A 16,296-nucleotide genomic window follows, 5' to 3' on the forward strand; every position below is an offset into this window, starting at 1 on the left:
TATTGTTCATTTCGGCGCAATTGATTTGATAAGGTTGGATCTGAGGTTGGTCTTCCCATCATGACGATTTTTGAGAGCATCTCGAAGTTGCGTAGTGGTGAGACCGGTCTGCGCCACGAGTATACAGTATAAGCGTTTAGTCGAAGTTGCGGATTGTACTTATACGTTCACTCATCAGTTTATAGTCTACTGATTTGAATCCAGCTTCCAAGATCATCTCGGCTACGATCTTCTTCTTCTCCAGGTCCCAACTTTCTTTGTTGCTGCTGCTAGTGGTAGTGGTGACTTTGGGCTTTTTAGGTGTTGAGGATGTATCGCTCTTGTTCTTGTTCCTGTCTCTGGGAGAAGAAACGGGTTTGGTGTCTTCCGATAACGGGGGAGGGGAAGATGATGAAGATCGTTTGACCATGATTGACTGTGTGGTGGGTGAACAAGATGTAGGACCGGAGTGTTCGGAGGTCAAATGGTTTGTTCAGGTAATTCAGGTTGGAATGATAGGAAGTCGGAGAGGAAGAAGGGGAGGAACGTCTCTTCATGTTATATATATTCATGTGTGAGTATAATAACTAATGCACAAGTCCATACAAGATGCTGCTCAAGTTACCCATTCCGGACTTGATCGTTCGACTCGCCGGTACCAAAGGACCAATCTACCAATGACCTTGACGACGAGCAGTCAATCAGTAAGTGGGGATCGTCATGAGCTGACGAGAGATCCATCACTCGTGTTTCCAGGTCCACTTGGTCTTCCCAGTGGCGCAGTATTATGAGGGATGATTAGTACAATCTCCGACTCCAGTTATCAGTGCCCTTTTTCTTTCCCTTCTTTTCTTTTCTCTTTTCTTTCTTTTCCTCTGATCAGCTCATTCTTCATCAACGTTATCAGACTACAGTCAGTCTCAGTCATGATCCCAAATATCAAACGATCCCTTTCTTCATCCCCTTCTCCCCCTCTCACACCCAAAAAACCCAAACCAACCAAATCCAGCATCACCGCCACCACTCCCAAGAAATCACCTTCCGCTTCCTCAAGCTGGACCAACGAAAAGAAAAGTGCTTTCGTCAAGCGATTAGTGGAGACAGGGTACAAATCCATGGATTGGAGATTGCTCGCTGAAGAGGTTAGTCCATTCATTCATTCATTCGGATCCATCGAAACCTGTTGGGAAGGGTAATCGGTGTTGAGCTGATGGTATGTTTCCTCTCATTGGTACAGACCCAAACGACTGAAGAACAATGCAAGAACCAACTCAAACCTGGTAGAAGTAATTTGAGGAAAACGTTGTTGGAGATGTTCAAATGAAGGAAGTGTATGATAGATGGAGTGAATCGGTATCCCATCGTTTCGTACTGGACTACTATACTATACAATAACGTTCATATGTATACAAAATGGGATGAAGCTTAAGATCTACCTCCAAACTACAACGTATACACTACATCTACCTCTGCGAGGGAACAGTCTACCTGAACTCAGACCAATGCAGATTATCCCGACGCCCATTGGCCCACTTCTCGCCCATGGATATCGATGACAACACATCATTTCGCCTCATCCCACCTCATTCTCCCTTAATCATCTTCAAGCGAATATAACCCCTCAATCTCCGAAAGGATATTCAAGAATTGCCCTATACATCATCTACATATCAGCTATCATCCTCTCAACTCGGCATCAATAAGGGGTCTAGCCTTATCACTCACATAAATTCCTCTGGGCTTTCTGAGCCCTCGTCTCAAGTACAGTAGGAACCGTCCCGTTGTGGCTGCTCTCAGGTTGCGCATCCGCCGCGGAAGGGTCCAAGACGTCCAACAGGGTCGAAGCTACAAATTGTACTTTCTGGACGATCGGGAAACTGTTGACGGCTATTGAGATGAAATCAAGATTCCATGTCAGTCAAGATTCGGGAACTCTCCAGTCCCATCTAGGGCGCGTCGATTGTTGTTGCGAGGTAGAATGAAAGGGGAATAGATGGAACCGAGCCCTACTCACCCAATACGGTCAAAGGGATCTTCTGCAGGATAGCCAGCAAATCACAGATCACCTCATCCCTCTCTGCAATAGAATCAACCATGATCTCTTCACCGTGTCCGTTCTTATCCGCCGAGTTCCTCCTTATCCAAGGTTGGTTCGAGCTTTCATTGGTCGCATTATTCGTATTGCTACTGTTGCGTTCCTGCGCTAATTGAAGTTCGTGCAGTTCGTCTCTATACTGCAAAATCATAAATCGGACTTGTTGCTGCGATATGACATGTGAACATGTCAGCTTTCAAAGTCTCCTCATTCTACACTGAATCGAAGTGACACCGATTTTGAGATACGATAGAATCGTAGAATCATGGGATGGACCTTCCCGCTCACCTGAGTGACGTATATATTGGCCTGTTGAACTAGGAAATGATCCTTCACAACTTCGGTGTCATAATTCGGATCAGAGAAGATGGCCATAATATCATTCTTGGCTTTGGCGTCCCATCCAGGTGATAAGGATCTGCAAGAAAAATCTATCAGTACAAGTTGTCTGAAAGCGTTGATGAATTATAAGCCGAAGCCGCACTCACTGGACAGACCTGGTGCCAGTCCTATAATCCAATCTGAGAGGTCTCGGACAATTATTCATCAACGTCATGGTCCTTTCGTATAGATCGTTCACCTCATTCAACCTCATCTGGAGTAATAATCCACTAGGTGGTTTCCTCTTGTCTCTTCGATGTTTATCAAGCAATTGACCAGTTACTGAACGATTCAACAGTCAGAACCGTACACATCCACTTCAATGGGGCAGATTATGTGTTCGAAGGATTGTTTCACTCACTTCGGTGAAGTTGACTGACATAGCTGAAACCGCTCAATATGGATGTATGTCCTTCAGGCTGGGGCAAGTATCCTTGTTCAGATATGTATTCGTCGTCCCTAGCGGATTGTGACACCAATAAAATTCAATTCTCGTTCCCAAAACATCGTCACATCAGAAAACTTTCCAGACTCACAGCTCTTCAGGGAAAGTCACATCTGCACAATCGTCTTCATGAAAGAAGACGGGTGTGGCTTCTATACCAGCTATACTGACGTCGGCACCGTATACAAGCCAGAAGGATCGCCTTAGGAAGACACGTTGGAGCGGATCCATCGAAGCGTATGTCTGCAAAGGAGGGAAACAAAATCAATAAGGATCTTCAGCAGGACACGGCGAACACAATACGAGTGAGATATGATAAGGCATTTCCCCCCCTCAAAATAAAGCCCAGTACGACCTAATGATGGAGCATGAACCTTGTTACTCACCTTCTCTTCATGCGCTTTGAGACCTAAAAGGTAAGCGTGGAGTGCGCCAAAGATACCTTTTCCTAATTGGATACCGCCCATTATGCGCGTGATGAATCTGTGGATCGCTGTGTCTTAGTTCACGTTCAACAATCCTCAGCTCAAGTGCAGAAGAACGGTCGACCTACAAAGCGTGATATAAGATGATGGCTAAAGCAAACGTATTGATCAGTACAAAGCATTACCGAAGCGTAGAGCGCAGAAGGACCGCGGTAGAAAGCTCAAACTTACTTCTGTTAATGGTGATTGCGTCAAAGTTCTTCAACAGATACTGCCTGACCACTTCATTACAGGCTACAATTATGCTTTTAACCTCCCTCCTCGACATCTTGACAAAGCTCCTTGGCAACTGCGTCAACGTAGATCCAACAATGGACAACACCAACGAAGTCCATTCCTCTTCACCTGGCCGTTCCTCCCTCTTGGTATTCAGATCATGCGTGAAGCTCGGTCGATGTAAACATGGTATCAGGCAGTATATATAGTCGAAATACAGATCGATTATCTCGTATAGCGTTTGTCGAGGTAATAGCTTTTCGATGGGATTATTGGGGTTTGGTGGATGTTCGACATACATGTAAAGTGGTCTTGGTGGTATCGCATGGCCGATCTGTCCAGCGCCTGACCTTGCGTAGATTGGCGAATTGCTTATGGGTGTAGGGTAGTTGCTACTGTTATTTTGGGGTGAAGCGTAATACGATCCTGCACCTGTACTGCTGTTGGTACCTCCACTAAAATTACGTGCGTGTTGATTTTGCGGTATACCGGTAATTGGCGGTAAGACAGTATGTTGGGGAGGGAGTGGGTATTGACGAGGGTGATCAGGTGAAGAAGTCGCCGAACGAGATACATCAATGTACGATGGGTGTAAAAGATGGGGATGTCCGTGTCCGTGGCCGTGGGGAGGAGGGAGGTGAGGTGGTGGTTGCCCATAACGATTTTGATCTTGAGATGAAATCGGGTTCATACTGGCACTGGCACTGGCAAGGGTGGGTTCCCAGCCTCTGACTTCGCTTCTCTCAGACTTTGGTTCAGCAAGTGCCGGATAAGACAGTTCGGGCATGCCAGGTGCCAGTGTGGTTGGGGGTGGTTCCGTTGCTGGAGGAGATTCGGTGGTACCTGGTTCACTCTGCATTTTCCTCATGTACCTGTAGCCAACGATACAATGAGAATATTAGCAAACTAGAAGAGGTGTGTGTAGAAGCTGAAATGAGATGATTATCAACTCACATATTCGGTGGACCTCGCTTCTTCGGCTTGTAATCGAACGTGCCTAAAGCAGCACGACACATCAGTTGACTGTTCCCACTCAGCGAGGTGATCTGGCTCACACGTCAAACCAAGGTGTTCACAATGTGAACATATATCTTTATGCTGCGCGGAAGAGTTGGTGCTTCCCGGAGGAGGTCTATCGCATTTCACTCTACATGGGAAGAGAGGAGTTAGCGATTGTTGTATGTCCTTTAAACAGATGAACTCACTTTCTAGCCCTACATGCTGGGGGGAGGGAAGATCCGATATTAGCACAACTTCATCCCGATTAATCATGGTCTTCCATCGATCCACCAAGTCAATTATCAACTAGATACCAAGCTTCCTCTTCCATGGTTTGACTACTTGACTTCCATCCTTTTCTCCTCTCATCGTCCATATTCATGTCTGACAAGGGTGTAACAGGGGCAACAAAGAACTCACCATCACAAGATTCTATCCCATCCCACCCATCAACCATCAGCTCTCACCTCTCTTCTATATCTACCGGGAAAAAAACAAACTCACGACTCTGCCTAGTCTTCTTAGCTAACCTATCCTCCCCATTCTTATTTTTATCCTTCTTCTTCCTCTTCCCACCAGACTTGCTATCGCCCTCGACCTCGAGCTCATGTTCGACATCCGAGCTCTCGTACCCTCCTAGGCCCTCCATCGATGTGATCCTGTTCATCGCTCCGTAAGGTTGTAGCGGGGGAGGAGGTGGGTAAAGTCTACTTGGACCAGGGTCCGATGGGTGTGCGTGTGGGTGTGGGTACGGAGGGTAGGGGTTCATCGTGTGTGTTTTTGTCTCTTGTTTGTTTATCCTTGATGTGGTTTGATGAGGGGTAGTAAATTGTAAGATTATCTGTATCTGTGATTTACGGTGTACGGTGTAGGGCAATGATGATGATTCCAGTGACCCATAATCTTAGTAGTAGTCGTCAATGATCAATGATCGCACTCGGTAAAAGTAAAAACAATCTCCAAAGGAGAGAGGGAGGTATATTCAGGGTTGTCCCCCTCATTCCCCGTGATACTTGATATCGCAATACAAAGCTTAACACTTTCATTAGCGGGATCAAATATCCTCTCTCCGGGTCGTATACATACGAGCAGGGATAAACGCTAATATGCTAATATGCTAGTATGATTAATAATAACGGAATTCTTTCACATGTCTCGCTCAACTAATACTTTCACCTCATGAGATCTCACCTCACACCCTGATTATGTTATACTTAAATATCAAGGGAATCCGATCGAACTGGATCCCCCCTCATCCCTTCAATCTCCTGAAATGCGATAGGGCATCACCATGCATATGATCCTGCTTTATATACAAAGAACTCATATATACCTGTATAACCTCACAATCAGGTGAACGTCCCACTCTTATTCCCACCTTTAGGTTGACTCATATCCCTCGCTGCTCTAGCTCCAAACGTGGGAGCTTCGATCGCACCGATACCTAATAACACAAATACTCTAGTCAGCACATGCCCAATGATACAGGAAAGAAGAAAGCATGTTATGTCAAAAAGTGCAACTCACCACCACCACCACTCTTCTTATCCTTCCTCCTCTTCTTCTTATCCTTACTTCCTTCGCTCATCGCGCTATTCGGCTGATCTAGTAAATTGGGCATAGAGGAATAATCAAATTCGGGTATCTCCTCGGGCTTTATAGCCTTCTTCTTCTCCTTCTTTACTTTAGCGACCTTCGTATTCGTGCTCTTCTCTCCCTCTCCATTCCCATTGACGATAGGAGACGAATCAAGCTTGACCTTCTTCCCATTACCACTGGCAATGGCACCAGCAGAGGAAGAAGGTAAAGAAGAAGACACTCCCCTCTCTCGTTTGGGTTTACGTGATTTCTTGACTTGCACGATACCTTCCTCCTTCTTTATTGGGACTGAGGCTGGAGCAGACACGGTGGTCGATGGGACTACACCATGTGACTTGTCCTCCGATGTTGAGGTCTTTCCATTCCCATTCGTGATGACCGTACTCCTTTCGGTAGGAGGTACATAAGCCACCTGTTCAGGTTTTATCACCTCACCCAGATCTACCACCTTCCCTGCACTCTGCAATTCCCCATGAATGGAATTCTGCACATTCTCAAACCCAGGTGACAGTTCCTTGTTCCTCCTCTGATTTCTAGGTTTCCGACCTTTGCCCTGTACGATCGTCTGACCGAATAACCCAGATGAGGCCAATATCGAGCTATTAACTACTTTCGATGATGATGCCAATGTTGAAGAGGAAGAAGAAGATTTGATAGTTGATCCGAACAATCCTGAAGTCTTATTTGATTTTGAAGCAGAAGGTGCAGGAACGGTGATAGCATCCCATACGTCCGGTATAGGTACAGGTGCGAAGTCGATTTTCTTCTGCTGCTGCTTTTGGATTATACCTTCTTTTTTCACTCGGGCGGCTTCCTCCAGTGCTGCGGCTTTTTGCGATTCCTCAATTTGGTTGGCTTGCCATTCGATCTTAGCTTGTTTGATGATTTCGCCGATCTCCTCTACACGACTCGCTGCGATGGGTGCTCTGGCGGGGTTGATAGCTTGTTTGATGAGTATTGGTGCGGTGCCACGGAGTAATGATAGGTTCTTGAGTATGTCTTGGGGCATGATGTAGCTACAACGTCATGAGAGGACGACGATCAGCTCCAACTCGGTTGCGTTATACCACATTATGATAAGTGGAAGAGCGAGGTTGTACTCACATGGGACTCTCATCCAACTCCCTACCCAACCTATCTCTCCAAGCATGCAACTTCCTCCAAACCCACCCCGGCTCCTCATCAACAACAGTCTTATTCAACCATTTCCTAGCAGCTCCCATCCATCCCCCACTACCCTTCCCAGTCTCCTCATTATATTCATCAATCTCATACATCTTCAAAGCAGTCTCTGCCGATCTGCCGAGGACTTCTCGCATGGCTTGTTGAGGGTTTCTTCGAGTAACTTCAATGACTGGATTGCCCTCAGGATCGGGAGAAGGTGGTCTAGATGATTGTTCCAATAACGCGTTCCGCAAGTTATCGTATATGTACAGTAAGAAATGAGTATCGGATCGAGCGTAATGCAGCATTCCCTCAGGGAGGGGTCGGATACGCCAATCAGCCATTTGATATCGCTTGTCAGCTTCGAAATTGCAGTACGTCTTGAGCAACGCTGCGAGCGAACGCTGTTGATGTTCTGCGACAAGACAAGTCATGTCACTTAGTATCGCAAGCCAGCATCTTGGATGAGTGGGTTCACTCACGTAGAACGATAGTAGCATGGTATGTATCGAACAAGTTGACTACGAAAATTTCGAAATCATGCTGGAGCCATACGATGTCACTGTCCGAACCGTGGAATACCTGTTGGGCACACATACGACTGGTTTCAGTATATACACCAGATATCCACCCAGAAGATAGGTGAGATGTCATTCATGAAAGAAGAACAAGATCGACTCACCTTAATGATCCCCGGATCCGTAAACACATCCCCCAACTTATCTTCCCTCAGCTCCTTCCGTAGCTTCAACGCATCAACCACCCAATCTCCCTCCCTAGTGGAAATCTGCATCAAACATGTAAACCCAGAATAACTCCTCAAACTATGATGTTCAAGATCTACCGCAATCTCCTTCGCCTTTTTCAGCGTCGCCGTCAATTCCCTTAACTGTTCGGGCGTATCAACGAATGTGAACGGTGTGTCCTGGAAAGATCTCGGTTTGATAGGTTGTGAATCGATAAAGAGGGAAGTGGGGTATGGGAGATGTCTGGTCTCATAGTAATATGGATGTTGTCTCATCCTGATTTCCTTCTCTCTTCTCCAATATTCTTTGGAAGGGTCCAGCTCCTCTTCTCGTGATAGACTGTAATCTAGTGGCGGGACGAAGTCAAGCGGTACCATTGAATGAGGTTTGGATGTGAGTTTGGGTCTCCAGGGGAAGGTGGTGGGTGTGTTGTCGATGATGTCGGAGAAGAGTAATTGGGGTTTGGAGATGTCAGAGGCGTGTAGGATGTTTTGGGGTAGTCGAGAGGTCTGCTTGGAGAAAGGACCGGGGAGCTGTGTCAAGTCGGATTAGCTAAGACCTGAGGGGATGCTGATTTAGATGTTATCACTCACCTTCTGCCCTGCTTGAGCAGCTAGGTGGGGTTTAACAGCGATCGCGGCTTTCTTCTTCTGTCCGCTCACTTCGTCGAGGCAGGAGTCCTAGGCAATGTTCATACATCAGCTTCAATCCCTTGTAGTAGCCTCGGTCGAGATGGTACACCTTAGCTTATGATGGTGTAAGATATAATATAAACTCACAGCATCCTCCAACAAACCATCTACAACGCTCACAACGCTCTGTTTAAACCCATCAACCACATCATCCTCATCCTCCAATTTACGTCGATTCACACTCTTGCTCTTGGTAATCTTCACCCTATCTGCAGCACCACCACCCCCGACATTGTTTTGAGGAGCTTTCTGCGACTTGTCCACGAGATCCAACAGCCTCTCTGTTAACTTGAGGATCCTCTCGCTGGCACTATCCAGATCATTTGCGAATTTCTTATCGAGGGTGCGGTGGAACGATAGATCCGATTTTGAGGGGAGGTTGGCAGCGTGGTTTGTCAGACTGTCCAGAGCTGATGTCAGGTGGGGTAGGTACTCTTGGAAATTCTCTATAGCTTTGGGAGCAGGCTTCGAAGAAGAAGAAGAGGAAGACATGATGGTCTTTTCGAGCTGACGGTGTGTTTTGCGTAGATAGATTAGACGATGGTTGAACCGGGATAGTATATCTGGGATTTCAGAGTCGAGAGATTTGATTGATACTGGATCTGTTAAAGGGGTGGGTAATGACGATGCTTGAGATGAAGAAATGAACGATCGCACTGATACTGAAACTGAAACTGAAACTGAAACTTGAAATGAGTGGTGTGTTTGGCTAGTCAACGAGGAGAGCACAAAGGCCCTTGTTTTGGTATATATGGTCGGAATGGTGCTTTTGTTACAGTCGTGTTTTTACAAGTGAGTGAGTCGTTGAAGAGAAATGATAGTTTGAGAAGCAATATGGGTGATTGATTGAGTTGATATGCAACGCAATGAGGAATAAGAATATCAGAATGAAAGTAATACCTGTTGAATATTTTGAATTCTCTCGATGCTACTTGTATGGTGGAGGTTCAATCATCCTCTTAAATGGGTAACTGAATTAGATTCCTCCTCCCACGTAACTTACTGAATGAAAGTCATCTCGCTCGAACTGAACATCTGAAATTAATTTCGGATTCTTCCATGTTTTTATAGCAGTACTGTAAAAGACGGCACTAACGTTTCTTGCTCAACCCTCAATCCAACACAACAAAGATGTCACTCACTCCGCGATCGATAAAACGTTCCTCCTCCTCGATACGACGAGCAGGTAAGCTATATCCTTCATGCTGCAGGCAAGGCATGAGATAGCTCACACCTCATCCCTGTCCAATAGCTCTCCAGCGATTCTCCTCCTCTACCTCTACCTCCTCTTCATCCACCCCCCCACCCCTCAAAGCGTCCCTCCTCCTCTCCCGTACACCACTCCTCACACCAACCCCCACAGAGCTTGAACAAACATACTACGCCTACTCCCGAGCACTCCGCCATTCCCTCAGTACCCCTCTCCCTACAGAATTCTACTTCAAATCTGGCTCACTGCCCCTGCGTCGATACCTAAAAGCAGAGCATGAGTACGAGACAGAGACCTACGGAGAGAGGCTGGCAGGTGGTAAACCGGAGAGTATAGGTGATATCCCCCCTGAAACGGAGTACGAGGTCCTACCCCGAAATCACTGGGAACAACAGGATATAAAGGACGGGAAGGGAGATAAAAGTTTGGAGAGGTATCCCGAAGAAGAGGTTTACTGCTTGGTACAAGATAAACAGAAGAAGTGGGTATTCCCCAGTACGGGAGTAGAGAGGTTACAGAGTTTGGACGAGGCTGTGAACGAGAGGTTGATAGGGCCCAGTGGGCAGTTGGACGGGAAGGGTATGGATAGTTGGTTGGTAAGTAGGAAACCTGTTGGGGTGGTCAGGGACGGTGAGCAGAGGGTGAGTGTGGTCTATCTGTTGAGAAGTGAACATCGGATCATCGATCAGCATGACCTGAATTTTGCGATCCAACCTATTCTTCTACCGTTTTATGACTACAACTTTATCGCGATGAGCCATATCCCAAAAACTCCCTCGTGGTTCTCTTGCCCTACAACCCCTATGCTGTTCACATTCTCCTCACTCACAAAGACCACATACTAACACAATCTCACACCCAGACATTCTTCCTCCGAGGCCACATCCTAGCGGGTCAACCAACCCTCGCCCCATCTTCGAATTACACCTCGCACGCATGGCTCAGCGCCAAAGAAGTAGAAGAGAGGTTGAGGAATCAGGGCGACGAGAAATTATGGGAGGGGGTTAAAGGGATGTTCGGGGTGGCTGAGGAAGTGGACGAGGAATTGTGATTGTAGGGGATCATATTTATGCATGGTATACAAGGTCATTCTGATTATATACAACTTGATTGCTTCTCGAACAGAAAACATCATCACGGTTATTCTCCTGTTTGGTTTATCTGATTCGTTCATTTCGTCCTTTCATGATCATGGTCGAACCTCACCCATAAACCACCCTATCATCAAAGATCCATCAGCCTTGCCACATGAGCATCAGAGACACGAAATATAAGGACTACACTACAACTCACCTTGATAGCCAGCACAACATCAGCCACCACCCACATCCTATCCTTCCCTCCTCTCGCTCTTCCATCACACCCTTCCTTCGTAGTCCATGCAGAAGGAATGGCAGTACCTTGCGGCTGAACATCAAAAGCGAATCTCATATCTTTATGTTCAGATTGCAATTTGTCCAAATGCCTCGAGAGGAGTATGAGGAAGGTATGCGTAACAGTCAGAGCGAATGGTTGACCCATGCACTACCCACCGTGTCAAAACACATAAGCCCAAGCCCAAGCCCCATTACTAGTAGACCAGAACAAGAAGACGAAGAAGTGACTTACCATCCTCGGACCATAATTCCAACTCATATACCCTTCTCTCTCCCTCTTCCCCAGACCGTCATTCATCCATCGTTCAGGGTTGAACTCATCCACGTCCTCGCCCCATACCGCCGGATCACGTTGCATGAGTATGAAAGCTAGGATGATGGATGTGTTGCCGGGCATGTACATCGGTGGACCGCCTTGCGAGGTGGGTAAAAGGGAAGGACGGACGGTTCGTCGGATGCTTCGATATCGAGATGTCAGTACATACCGTCCCGTCCCGTCACGTTGTAACTCTACAGCGGGTCTGGGTCTGCTCACTTCAAGGGGACTGGGGGATATAATCTCAAGACTTCGTTGATGTATGCTCGACCTGAAATTTGCCTCAATGTGATCAGCTATTCTACTTCGTCATAGCTTAGTGGAAAGACGGGCGCCGACTCACAATACCTTAATTCCCTTATCACATCCTTCGTCACTTCCCTATTCTCATCTCCAGCAACACTTCTAATCTCTTCTCGAAGTTTGGATCCCACTTCCGGATGCAGGCAGAGTACATAGACGCAGAAGGTCAAACAAGAGGCGAGCTGATAACCTCCATCAATCAGTACCAGCATCAACACTTCACCAATGCAGGAGGATACGAAACTCAAGTGTAATGCTGAAACTCACGGTGTCCCTCGAGGCAAGAAGGGTATTGATCAGCTGATCTTCAATCAATTTCCTATCTACATCCCATAGGCATAAGCCATGAACGTCTCGCCATATCACTGGTATATAAATGAAGGTGGGAAGAGACAACATACCATCAGTAGCATCTACCAAACGATCAATAAAATGTATTTCCTCCCTCTCATCGGTCTCCCTAGTGAGGCCCTTTCGTTTGAAAGCCCGTTCAATGATGGGTTTGAAGAATGTTCGGATCGTCTTCATCGGTTCAATCAGCGGATCATGAGTAAGTTCGAATAGCGGCTATAGCACACTAAAAAGTCAGCTTGAGATATCCATGCTACAAGCGATGGGAGTAAGCTCACCCAGACAGTTCCTATCTTCACTCGTTTCCCCACGACCCTCTGAGCAGTTGTCATAGCATCTCCCAGGTGTCTCTTCGCTTCCTCCCATTCTATGCTCACATCGTCCTTGAATGTATAACCCGTCTCTCCTCGAGTATGATCAGATGAAGTACTATCGGAGAGATGTTCACCCGTCATCCAGAGAATAGCCATCTCCAATGCCAACTGTCCCAAATCCTTTTGTATATCAAATGCCTCTCCCTCCGTGGGAAGGGAAGACAGGAAGCGTTGAATGGATGGAGCGAATAGTTGAGGAGAGATGTGGATGGGGTGGAAGAACGGTCTCATGAGTGATCGGTGCTATATTCATACATGACATAGAAATCAGTAATCAGAAACATCCTTTACAGTCCCTCCATGTATGGATAACTGGAGGGAAAGGGAGGATATGAGAGAAGAGAGAGAGAGTGAAACATACAAATTTCCATCTCTCCCCATCCGAATTGAAAATCCCATCACCCAGGAAATCCACCGCTCGATCTTTGAATTTCTCGCCCTTTACGAAATTGTCAAAGTCGTCGAGCAGAACATGCTTAAGCACGAGAGGATCCGATGAGATTATCTATACATGAATATAAACATGATGAAAAGATCAGAATCAGCTAGATCTTCTCCCATTTAGGTATAGACCAGACGGATATAGCTGATAGATCCACTCCATGACCCAAGGACCAGTCAATGCTGAAAAACAAACCGACCCACCTGATCCTCCCCCAATACCCTCGTATTATAACTCCCTCCCCACCTCCGTTTAAGAAGAACCATCATCCTCCCCACTTCCTCCTCCGAGCCAGACTTTGCCCAATCAACTAGAATATCCAAATTCAATGGCCATCTTCCTTTTACGCGGGGTATATCCCTCGCTCCTAGAGCTTTGGCTCGGCGGGTCGATAGGTAGACTGAGAGGTTCGAGCGGACGATGTACACTATGGGGAATGAGAGGATGTACCCTATTATCTTCCATGGAGTGGATGGAGGTAGGAGAAGGAGGAGGAGAGTGAATAGCGAGGGAGGGAGGATGAGGGTTTTGAAGAGTGCGGGTAGAAGGAATTTGGAGCCTTTCATTTTTGATTTGATCTGCTTTCGGCTGCTTGTCCATCCCTTGCAGTGGTTAGGGTATATCAGCTCAGGAGCTGGTCGAAGACTGGTATTGACTTGGGTCTGGAGCGTATCCGCTGAAGTTACGAAAATTATATGTTCGATTTACCAACATTCCTCTTGAGCGTGTTGACAACTGGTGTTACGTTCTAGGCACAAACATGATACTGTTACTGTACCTCGGTTATTCACCTCGCTGCAACCGAACACCTGCTCATGTTGAGGACGGTGATATTGCTATATTACATATTCGCGTATATATGATATATGATATACGATATATAATAGTCTGCTTCAGTGTCTATGCTCTACTGATCTATCTACTCTACTCCACCACAATAGTCTTCCCAGCAGGTAACACGCAGAACTGATCCTCCGTCACATCTAATTTCTGTCTAGCAATTTCTAGGTCTAATGGTGGTTTATTGTCTAGTAATGAGATGACGATAATATTCAGCAAACTTCTATAGGTCATGAATGGACTACGACACAAAGATAGTATAGATATGATCAGCACAAGACACACTCACACGCTTCATCACTCATCAACCACGTTCCCCAATGCTGAGCTACGCTCTTCCTCACTTTCATCTGCAATGCCATCCTCACCGCTCCCTCCGGATCTGTATGCTGGAGATGCATATGCCATCTTGGCTCGTACGATCCTATGGGTATAGCAGCCAAATCTATTGGGCCCAATACTCTTCCGACGGCATGATATAACGTAGGGGAGTATCTATCCCAATCCAACCAGTCCAGTCAGCGTCAGTCTGTGGCCAATCTTACGGCCGAAGATGAGGAGAAGATGACTTACCCAGTATCACCCAGATGTATGAAGGACTTTGGTTTCTCCGTATGGGATTTGACATGAAATGCTGCCCATAGAGTCGCGTTGGTATCTAATGGTGATCTAGCTGACCAGTGCTGCGACACGAGCAAGAGGCCATCATGTCAGCTAGACGTACTGTGACGAGGTACACTGCAATCGATAGCTGACTTACCATAGTAGGTACAGCCGTGATGGTGAACTGTCGATCTTTCTGACCCGGTCTGGACAATGTATGTTGGCTTTCTTGCCACCAACTAGCATCGATTTCAGGTCAGCTTTATACTCTTCTTTCTTCTATCACTTGGTCCAGTTCAAGAGGTAAAGCACATCGGATCTAGCCACTTACTCCAATTCAGTCACCCTAGTCACACCAAACTTCCGTATGAAAGATCCAACGCCCCTGGGTACAAACCATTCACAACTATCCCCTAGCTCCTTGATCGCTTCCGGATCGAGGTGATCAAAGTGGCTAGATTAGATGCTTATCAGCTTCTGTCCACTTTCATCACGACTCCGTTGATATTGAGGTTCATAACCCACTTATGCGATACCAGCACCACATCAACCCTCTTCAGCTCGCTCAATTCACACGGACTAGGCCTCAACCGCTGAGGAGCAATTCGTGAAGGTAGTGTCCGATCGGATAATGCGGGATCAGTGAGGATAGTGAGGTTGTCTAGAGTAACGTAGGAAGTGGATTGACCGAGCTATTTCATACAATTGTCACTCATCAGCCATGACTCTGCAGTTACGATCTCGGTGGTATACTCCAGCTCACCCAGGTCAAAGTCAACTTATCGGTCACTTTGACATCTGCACCTCCACTACCGGATGTCCTACTTGTCGAAGTTTGTTTTGATGAGGAGGATGGGTAGAGTAAAGAGAAATCTGGTCGTTCGAGGGGTAAGTCGGGTATAGGTCTTTCTGGTGGAACCCCGCTGAGGTTCGGTGAATGATGTCTGAGCTATGATGTCTTGTCTACCGGTTGAAACAGATAGAGAGCTCACCCGTTGTAGAATAATTTGAGAGTTATCGTAGAAATGATTATCTTCCATAATGCCCATTCCTACGAGATCGACCAGCGTTAGCCTGAACGATCCACATGTATCAATCTGCGAGACAAGATCCTGTCAAATCAATATAGACTCACCCATGCACCTTGTTCTCTCCACTCCACATAGGGGTTCCAATACCTCCCAGCAAACTTCAAACTTGCATATCTATCCGTACGATCAACATCGACTTTATCAGCTAGGCACTGAACTTCCTCCATGAAACACCAACTGACCTCTTCTTCAAAGCTTCCCTTTCAATCTCCTCAGCAGGTTTACTATAATCGGGTCCATCGCCCGGTAATCCCATCAGAGTATGCGATAGTTCTCGATTACGTTCTCTGATATGCGATCGACGGAGGGTATCGGTGTATGCTGATTCATGGTGTTGGATATTAGCCCATCACGCGATGCAGACTTGTAACGAGGAGATATCAGATTATCTTACCATAATATCCTAGCCATGCACCCGTCCAAGCTACAGGTAAGATGATAGCAGCCCTTTTCAAGCCGTACAGACTTGCTGCGTACATCGCGGTTGATTGATCGGTCGATTCCTTGATTGCTCGTTACTGATACATCGGTCGGGTCTGAGATTGTCCTGTGATATACTGGTATATTCTATCTTCTAACTGTGTTCTTG

General features: G+C 46.5%; 7 protein-coding genes across 7 annotated transcripts; 2 read left to right on the forward strand and 5 right to left on the reverse strand.

Moving 5' to 3' along the window:
* Window positions 1-6: 6 nt before the first annotated feature.
* Window positions 7-409, reverse strand: I302_104197 (uncharacterized protein; the record flags this gene model as incomplete). Its single annotated transcript, XM_019189563.1, has 2 exons — window positions 7-108; window positions 191-409. 2 exons carry the CDS (start codon window positions 407-409, stop codon window positions 7-9), a joined length of 321 nt encoding a protein of 106 aa, XP_019049125.1.
* Window positions 410-905: 496 nt separating this feature from the next.
* On the forward strand, window positions 906-1,303 carry I302_104198 (uncharacterized protein; the record flags this gene model as incomplete). The annotated part of the gene is made up of 2 exons (XM_019189564.1): window positions 906-1,121; window positions 1,217-1,303. The coding sequence occupies 2 exons, from the start codon at window positions 906-908 to the stop codon at window positions 1,301-1,303; spliced, it is 303 nt and encodes a 100-aa protein (XP_019049126.1).
* A 269-nt stretch (window positions 1,304-1,572) lies between these two features.
* I302_104199 (uncharacterized protein) lies at window positions 1,573-5,369 on the reverse strand (the record flags this gene model as incomplete). Its single annotated transcript, XM_065869823.1, has 14 exons — window positions 1,573-1,631; window positions 1,705-1,866; window positions 1,994-2,240; window positions 2,363-2,492; window positions 2,563-2,737; window positions 2,817-2,914; window positions 2,992-3,143; window positions 3,287-3,383; window positions 3,454-3,475; window positions 3,557-4,473; window positions 4,556-4,598; window positions 4,657-4,748; window positions 4,807-4,822; window positions 5,105-5,369. The coding sequence occupies 14 exons, from the start codon at window positions 5,367-5,369 to the stop codon at window positions 1,573-1,575; spliced, it is 2,475 nt and encodes an 824-aa protein (XP_065725895.1).
* A 580-nt stretch (window positions 5,370-5,949) lies between these two features.
* Window positions 5,950-9,293, reverse strand: I302_104200 (uncharacterized protein; the record flags this gene model as incomplete). The annotated part of the gene is made up of 7 exons (XM_065869824.1): window positions 5,950-6,044; window positions 6,128-7,215; window positions 7,304-7,778; window positions 7,846-7,945; window positions 8,046-8,642; window positions 8,703-8,789; window positions 8,889-9,293. 7 exons carry the CDS (start codon window positions 9,291-9,293, stop codon window positions 5,950-5,952), a joined length of 2,847 nt encoding a protein of 948 aa, XP_065725896.1.
* A 639-nt stretch (window positions 9,294-9,932) lies between these two features.
* On the forward strand, window positions 9,933-11,062 carry I302_104201 (mitochondrial 54S ribosomal protein mL46; the record flags this gene model as incomplete). The annotated part of the gene is made up of 3 exons (XM_019189567.1): window positions 9,933-9,987; window positions 10,054-10,652; window positions 10,874-11,062. The coding sequence occupies 3 exons, from the start codon at window positions 9,933-9,935 to the stop codon at window positions 11,060-11,062; spliced, it is 843 nt and encodes a 280-aa protein (XP_019049129.1).
* Window positions 11,063-11,181: 119 nt separating this feature from the next.
* On the reverse strand, window positions 11,182-13,739 carry I302_104202 (uncharacterized protein; the record flags this gene model as incomplete). Its single annotated transcript, XM_065869825.1, has 10 exons — window positions 11,182-11,229; window positions 11,305-11,535; window positions 11,620-11,845; window positions 11,923-11,974; window positions 12,047-12,188; window positions 12,274-12,329; window positions 12,408-12,573; window positions 12,636-12,974; window positions 13,093-13,236; window positions 13,377-13,739. The coding sequence occupies 10 exons, from the start codon at window positions 13,737-13,739 to the stop codon at window positions 11,182-11,184; spliced, it is 1,767 nt and encodes a 588-aa protein (XP_065725897.1).
* A 358-nt stretch (window positions 13,740-14,097) lies between these two features.
* I302_104203 (uncharacterized protein) lies at window positions 14,098-16,186 on the reverse strand (the record flags this gene model as incomplete). The annotated part of the gene is made up of 11 exons (XM_019189569.1): window positions 14,098-14,201; window positions 14,303-14,508; window positions 14,587-14,696; window positions 14,774-14,855; window positions 14,948-15,070; window positions 15,142-15,308; window positions 15,380-15,539; window positions 15,609-15,667; window positions 15,752-15,821; window positions 15,890-16,028; window positions 16,102-16,186. The coding sequence occupies 11 exons, from the start codon at window positions 16,184-16,186 to the stop codon at window positions 14,098-14,100; spliced, it is 1,305 nt and encodes a 434-aa protein (XP_019049131.1).
* Window positions 16,187-16,296: the final 110 nt, after the last annotated feature.

Source organism: Kwoniella bestiolae, chromosome 2 (genome assembly GCF_000512585.2).
Source record: "Kwoniella bestiolae CBS 10118 chromosome 2, complete sequence".
NCBI lineage: Eukaryota > Fungi > Basidiomycota > Tremellomycetes > Tremellales > Cryptococcaceae > Kwoniella > Kwoniella bestiolae.